General features: G+C 35.9%; 1 protein-coding gene across 1 annotated transcript; it reads right to left on the reverse strand.

The window, feature by feature from the left end:
• Nucleotides 1-3,816: 3,816 nt before the first annotated feature.
• On the reverse strand, nt 3,817-5,558 carry ghrl (ghrelin/obestatin prepropeptide; the record flags this gene model as incomplete). The annotated part of the gene is made up of 3 exons (XM_083971223.1): nt 3,817-3,963; nt 4,089-4,181; nt 5,445-5,558. 3 exons carry the CDS (start codon nt 5,556-5,558, stop codon nt 3,817-3,819), a joined length of 354 nt encoding a protein of 117 aa, XP_083827349.1.
• Between the last annotated feature and the right edge of the window lie 2,955 nt (nt 5,559-8,513).

Below are 8,513 nucleotides of genomic sequence, written 5' to 3' on the forward strand. Positions count from 1 at the left end.
CATTCTGAAATTCAGGACATCCAGAGTTTACCCAAAAACACACCTCCTTGCCAAAAATCAGGCCCTAGTGACCTTCAGGGTTAATAATATGGAATTTGATTTTATACATTTCCAGGTCTTGAAAAGTATGGAAAATGGAAACTCTTGTATGGAAATATATTTATCTTACAGTTTTTCTCTATTGGTTTGGCTCAATTCTTGAAACAGAAATTACATTCTCAAAATAACATGGACAAATCTCCAAACCACCTTGCAAATGTTCACAACAGAATGGCATTTCTCATTGATTTCATCAAATTGCAAATGTCTTAGTACATGTCTCAAGTGTCTTAGTGCATCTTTGCAAATGGTTATGTACAAGTACCCTAGAGTTAGCACAATGAGCATACATTTTGCACATTTTCCAAATGTGCAAAATCAATCAGCTGTTTAGCTACCTGACTGGTGCTGTCTATGATTGTGAATGCTGCCAAACGCGTATATATAGAGCTTGGCTAGGGCCTGTACCTTTTGGGCTCTAGGGTGATGTTGATGAAAATATGTGGCCAATCAGAGCGCAGCGTATGGATGGTCAGGAGGATGAAGATGGTGGCCAGGAGACAGAGGGTGATGACAGTGATGACCAGTGAAAATGTCTCTACTCGTGAAACTTTGTTTACTGCACTATAGGCTTGGTATATTTTTAGTTTTTTTGTGTGTTCATATTTCATACATGTACAGAGAACTGTAGGCCTGTAGGCCTCTGCCATAGTGACACAACATCTAAGCATTTTGACTTGCAGTGCTCACAGAATGCCACAGGGATGATGCATTTTGGGGGCACTGACTACTTACATGAGAAAGAAGTTTGGTTTGGACACATAAGTAAACTGTTTTGGGAGAGATATGAGGTTCTGCAGCTCATCCATGGTGTTATGCTGAACCATCCAGTTTATTTTTGGTAAAAGCACTAAGTGAATGCAAATGAGCCAAAAGCAATTGAGAAAGATCTTTGCCATTTTGATGGTACTGACACTTTACATGGTAAAGGAATCTAGTTTTGAAGCATGTGTGAACAGTTTTGGGAGAGATATGCGCTTTTGCTAGTGAGCTGTAATGTTGTGCAGAACTGTAAGACTGTTTGGCCAAATGGTCTTATAGTTTTAAGAATGTAATTTCTGTTTCAAGAAATGAGCCAAACCAACAGAGAAAAACTGTAATACTTATCTGGGTTCGGTCTTATTCACAGTATTATTTTTGTATGCGCTATTGTACCTAGCTACAATCTCCTGGAAATGATTTGGTTACATAATGGCATACGAATTCAGAATAATGAAAACAAATGATTAATTGCATGATTTATTAACATGATACACATCTACTTACTCAAATGTCACAAATTATTTAATTTTGCTTTTTACTGAGACACTGCAAAAACTCAAAATCTTTCCAAGAATATTTGTCTTATTTCTTGTCGAAATGTCTCATTTCTAGTTGAAATTAATCTCTTTCCACTTAACATAAGACTCATCACCTAAAAATAAACTTGTTTTTAGACCATTTGCACTTGTTTCAAACAAATTTTCACTTGAAATAAGTAGAAAAATCTGCCAGTGAAAGCAAGTTTTTTGTGCTTCTAATAAAGAAAGAAAAAACTTGCTCCACTATCAAGATTTTTCTACTTATTTCAAGCGAAAAAAATCTGCTTGAAAGAAGTAAAAAGTGTCTAAAAACAAGCTACTTTTTGATGTGATGAGTCTTATTTTAAGTATAATGAGATTTGATTTGACTAGAAATTACATTTTGACTAGAAATAAGACAAATATTCTTGGTAAGATATTGAGTTTTTTGCAGTGGAAGTCCGGAAATTAGGGTCTGGAAAAAGTATGGAATTTGGAAATGTAAAATGTGTAGGAACCCTGGACCTTTAATTTGACTGTGGGGAGTTGGGAAAGTGTGAGAGGTGGACAAAAATCCAGTCCAGGGTAAAAGGAGGGTTAATGCACACACACGGGTGGAAACGTAAATGTAAAAAGGAAGAGAGTAAAACATTGAGTCTGTTTATTGGAGGAAGGCTGAAGCTGCGAGACAGAGGCTCCATTAACTTCACCTCCATCCCACTCTGCTCATCTCACACATTTGGCTTGAGTGCTTTTCTATTCTGCCGGTGGTTTTCCCTCCGTCCCTGTGACTCATTCAGCTGCTTAGTATAGAGAGAATCTGTAGATTAGATGAATGGAGAGATGGGATGGACCGGACGTGTTGGAAATACACACATCTCTCCTCCTCACTGTGAAGATGAAGAAGATGGTGAAAGGAAGTAGGTCAGGACTCATAATGTCTGTGGTTGTGTGTCTGTGCTCATTGGAAGCAGAGAGCTGTGTGTGTGTGTGTTTGACCTAGTTTCTCAGATTTGAACAGGAAGTTCTTACTGCTTTTTTTTTGTTCTTACAAAAACATTTGCAATCAGAAAGACACTTTAAAATGTCACAGGAAAACACGACAACACTGATTATTTATTTTTTTGTAAAACACTCACTCATGAATCAAAGACAATCGATTAATTAATCAATTAATGCTTTATTCTAACAAGCAGTGAAGACAAATCAGATCTAATTGTAGGGATATGTTTTCTAATTCATAAATCAGCCATGTTTTAAAACTCCATAATTAGGTCACATGATGAAGCATCTCCTTCCCTGATGAAGACAAATATTTCTGAGATTAGTTTTTCATGTTTTTTTTTGTACATTGTTAGATTTGATGGTTCAGACTGAAGCGTTATTTATCAACAGAGCGAGTCAGTAATGATTTTTAGTAATGAGTTTTACAGATATAGATAAATACAGTGAGTTATGAGAGAAATGAGACGGACATGTCTCTACAGGCTGACACTTTTATATTCTAATGATTATTATTATTTAATCTAAGTGAAATTATGAGGCAGCAGATTAGAATATATCCATGATCCATGATCCTCCAGGTCAGTTACGGTTTCTCTGAAACAAATAAGAGACACTGACGTTAAAGACACATCAACATCTGGTTTTATATATACAGTATATGTACAGCTTACCTGTGCCTGATGTGTTGCTATTGTGTTATTATTGTGTTAAACTTTATACTCTTTGTACGTTTGGACTTACCATAGGTGGTTAGATTCTAGGTAGTTTTCATAATATATTGTATTGCTGTTTTTGATGTTCTGGGCCCCCGTTTATAAGCTATAGATTGATTATGAATTGAAATTGGATTTTGGATTTTAAAATGATTTGTAAATAAAAACTAAATGAAACAGCTGTGGAAAAGATTAAGAGACCACCTCAAAATGACCAGTTTCTTTGGTTTTACTATTTATAGGTGCGTGTTTGAGTAAAATTAACATTTTTGTTTTATTCTATCAACTACTGACAACATTTCTCCCAAAATTGAAATAAAAATATTGTAATTTAGAGCTTTTATAGACAACTGGTCAAAATAACAAAACATTTTAAAGTCTTTTCAGACCTCGAATAATAAATAATGCAAAGAAAACATGTTCATATTCATTCTTAAACAAGACAACATGGATATTTTAACTTAAGAAGAGTTTATAAATCAGTTTTGGTGATGATAATGTCAATGTTTAATCCCAGCAGTGGTTTTTATAATCTTCTTATAAAACCAGATTTTGTGTTTAAAAAAAAAACAACTGGTGCCATGCAGAGATGCTTTTTAAGAACCATTTGTGAAAGTGGACTCTTCATTCTTTCCACAGCTGTGTATATAAATATATAAATATATATATAGGCTAATAAAGGCTATGATATATTGGATATAAGAGGAACACGTCTTCTCTTAACGTATATGAGAGGAGTGGGTGGAAGAAGCACCTGGTGTCTCTGCGTCTCCCAGCAGACGATGGACCAACTCCTGCAGCATCACGCCGTACTCCTCCAAGTCCTCTGTTGTCATGGTGATGCCAATTTCAAAGGGGGCTCTCACCTGCTCGGAGGAGAGGAAGAGCAGAAGGTCACGGGCTTTTTCTTTTAATTTACAGATGATCGGTGGCGACGGCGTGCTGAGCTGAGCTGAGCTGAGCGGTTTCTGTTGTGTCGTGGTCGACTCACTGTGATGTGGGGCTCGTCCTCCTCCTCCTCCTCTCTGGGCCGACCGGGCTCCTCCAGGACCTGACGCCCCGCTCTGGGGGATTTGCCCCTGTTCTGTTAAAGGAATAGTTCACCAGAAAATGAAATTCAGTCATTAGTGACTCACTCTTATGCTGATGAATACTAGTCCAGCGAAAACTGTGCATGAGAGTCAATAGGGCCAAACACAAAAACGTCCATAAAACTACACAAAAACCATTTAATATTCCTCCACACTGCTCGTCCACTGCAATCCAAGTGTCCTGAAGGGATATAGTCCAGAGTTTATTTATTTTATTTTATTTATTCAAAGGTTTAAGGATCAGGGACATTGTACATTAATAAAAACATTTAAACAAATGTAAACGTGCCAGAATTAGCCGAAAGGCTATTTTACATCTGTTGTCCCTGGACTGATGTTAAAAGTCACCCTAAAAGAAATTTAAAAAAAATTTTGATTATCAATTTTTTATTATTAAAAATCTGAATAGTGGACAAAAGACAGAGAGCTCAGCGAAGGTCCATGCACACACAAACTAACATAAACCTCAACTCAAACAGCAGTCGCTACAGACAAAACAGAAGCAACATTAAGCAGCAACACCAACATCAACAGAAAAAAAAAGACACAATAACATTAAACACATTAGAAGCCATGCACAAAAAGCAACAATACTAGACAATTAATACACTGACAGACAACATGACAGGAAATTTAATGTTCACAGCCTTGACCACTAATTAGCCACTTTTTTAAAAAGTGTTTAAAGGAGGCATAATTTTAAATATTTCTAATGTGAGTTGGAATAGAATTCCATTCACGAGCAGCCCTAATAGAAAATGCAACACAGTCCCCAACACAGTTTACTGGAAACAATGTTATTTAGGACATTTTTACAGCCTAAACCAGTGGTTCCCAACCTTTTTTGACTCGTGACCCCATTTTGACATCACAAATATCAATCAAGATGTTTTTATGTGCTACATTTTATTTAAACTTGATTAAGTGAATGTATAGAATACAGTAATACTGATCATTGCATGTATCTGATTGTATGCATTAGGTTTTTCAGGGGGAAAAAAATCACAGTGAGGATGTAGAGGTCTCAAAAACTCATGTATTGTATTTTCATGTATCACATTTGATACAAATGGCGAGTTTATTTGCAAAAGCATCAGACAAGAAGATTCACACAAATATCCACCACAAAACAAAACACACAGCACTGCAGCCACATGTCGAGTTAAACTGCTGCTATAGTGACTGAGTTCAGGTGAGGATGAACTGTCCTCTGGTTTACAGCCTTAGTTATATTGAGCTGAATGAGAGCGGCTCACCTGAGGTTTCTGTGCCGGGCTGAGGAAACTGGACCCGGCGCTGGTCGACTTGCACCACAGACTCAGACAACACAACAGACCGACCAGCAGGAAGGTGTTTCTCTTTAGAAACATGGTGCAGCCAGAGTCTCCACGGTGTCGGAGCAGCAAAACCACAGGGTTAAAAAGATTTAAAAATTCAAATCTGATGCTGTTTGGGAGCAGCTGCTGCTTCACACCTTTATAAACCTTTTATACGGTTAAAAAAATGCATGAAATACAATAGTAACAGGTTTTTGTGGCGTCATATCTTGGCAGCGTTGGACTGTTCAAATGTTGAAGTTGATAACACAGTGGACACATTTCTCTGTAGTGACTTTGTCCATCAGCTTATCTCCTCCTGTGATCACTGAGATACTGATGAATGAGGCTGATTCACTCTGTGTCGTGTGTGTAATCGACACATTAACTCACCGGACCATTAGTTCATGGATGTGGAGCAGATTGTTAATGGTGTTGACTTTACAGAGAATCAACAGTTATATCACTGAGTGAGTTCATATGGAACAGTCAGTGGTTTTTCTGAGAACAGTTCAACAGTTATATTACTATTGACAACGGCACATATCAACTTCTATCTATCTATCTATCATCTAGAGTCATCTAAATATACATTTTAACAATAAACTCTCTAAAAATTGTGACCAATCTCTAATACAACCATATATTACTTATTGTATAGAAGTGTGAGGAAACACATGTAAAACAATACATTTTTGACAATTTGTTGATAAAAGGAACCAGCAGATTGCATATTTTTTAATATAACTTGATTTATGATAGGGTAGGCAAAATAAACTTTCACCTTTTCATTCTAAACGTCTGTTGTACACTTTCTTTATTTACTTATTGTTTACTTTGATTTGTGAACTTTCTGTTTTGTTACTTCTTTTTTTGTTTCTGGTTTGGAGCCATAGGTTCTGTTGATGTATAAATACTGATGTTTTTTTTTTCTTCTTTCAGCTTTGACTTGTATTGGAGTCATTTTTGAATGAATGAATGAATTGAATTTTATTATTGTGTCATGCATACCCCATATGCCCAGCCCACACATGGGCTTATAAGAAACCAAGAAAACAAACCAAAGACCAGAGCACGTTCTCAACATATCAAAGAAGTATGAAAACAAACAGGGGTTCAACACCATTCTTAAAAAAAGAAAAAAAGAAAAAAGAAGGAAAGAAAAGAAAAGGAAAACTCTACCAAGCTTCAAAGTAATTCATCAGAGATTAATTCAACAAATTTCCCTGTCTTCTTTTCCAGGCTTTAGAGGAACACTTAACACTTTGAAACACTTAACTTAACTGCCCTTAATATTATATAATATAAAATTATATATATATTACAGTTTTTCTCAATCGCTTTGGTGCTTTTCTCACATCACTCTTAACATTTGCACAACAGTTAGTGCATTTCTCAGACCAATTATTACAAACTGCAAAACCTAGTGGATAACCTGCAAAAGCGCGTCACTTGCTCAAAATGGATTGTCCATCCCTCAAAAGCAAGTACTCATGTCAATGAAACTGTCAGTGTCGTCAAAATGAGAAGTCCTGACACCATCGTTTATGAACAAGATAGTCAAATGGCTTTGTCATGTTTTCATTATGACACTTTATTCTCTAAGTGTTTTCCAATGCAAAAAAGTGATGATACTACCTGAAATTGCTCAAGACAGCACTATACACTACTTGTACTGCCATGTGAAAACTACAGTAAAGTTACACATTACTGTATTTAGTGGAGTAACTGATAGTGAATATGTATGTTTCACATTTCTACTGCATATGCTCTTTGCAATTCTGATTTGTTCACAGCATTGTGCAAAAGAAAAATACACTACAGTCATCTACAACAAACATAAGAAACACTCTTTGGGTACAACTTTACGTAAATCTGTTCTCTAGTGAAGCCGAAAGTCTAAATGTACAGTAAATGTAAAAAGTTCTTGTCCCACTGTATCTTACAGTAATGCCTGACACAATGACAGCAGTGCAGATTGTTTAGTGCTGAATTACTGTCCAATACCATACAAACCTGTCGTTCCTTACTGTAAATGTTTGAATCATTGAATTCACAGTGCTTCTCCCAACATTTAAAATTAGTTTGACAGATTTTGAAAACTAGTTCAACAATTTTGTATGTAATGACTCAAGCAATGAAATGAGGACTATTAGTTTTATAGGGAAAGACTATTCAGCGTTCAAAAGTATAGTTCATTTTGACTGACATGACATAAACAAATGATAATGTTGTAAAACAGCAGAGAATTGTATGAGAGCAACTGATACATGTCCAAAAGCATTTGCAATTTGTTCAGAGGAAGGAGAAACTGCTACTATGATGTGGACAAATGACTACATGTTGTGGAGGTTGAACTAATAGTTATGAGAACTTTCATTCTGATCTGAGAATAGCACCAAAGCGACTGAGAAAAACTGTAATATAACTTGATTTATAAAAGGGTAGGCAAAATAAACTTCCACCTTTTCATTCTAAACATCTGTTGTACACTTTATTTATTTACTTATTGTTTACTTTGATTTGTGTAGTCTACTTTCTGTTTTGTTACTTTTTCTGTTTGGAGCCATTAGGTTCTGTTGATGTATAAATACTGATGTTTTTCTTCTTCTTCCTTCAGCTTTGACTTGTATTGGAGTCATATTTGAATGAATGAATGAATTAACTGAATTGTATTATTGTGTCATGCTTACCCCGTATGCCCAGCCCACATGGGCTTATAAGACACCAAGAAAACAAACTAAGACCAGAGCGCATCATCAACACATCAAAGAAATAAGAAAACAAACGGGGCTCAAAACCATTATACAAAAAAAAGAAAGAAAAAAGAAAAGAAAAGGAAAACTCTACCAAGCTTCAAAGTAATTCATCAGAGATTAATTCAAACAAATTTCCCTGTCTTAGGAACACTTAACACTTTGAAACTGCCCTTAATATTATATAATATAAAATTATATACAGTATATCCTTTCTCGTTCTCCTCTAGATGCAGTTCCCGCAGCGCCGCCA

The sequence above is a fragment of the Trachurus trachurus genome (assembly GCF_905171665.1).
Source record: "Trachurus trachurus genome assembly, chromosome: 5".
In the NCBI taxonomy this organism is placed as follows: Eukaryota; Metazoa; Chordata; class Actinopteri; order Carangiformes; family Carangidae; genus Trachurus; species Trachurus trachurus.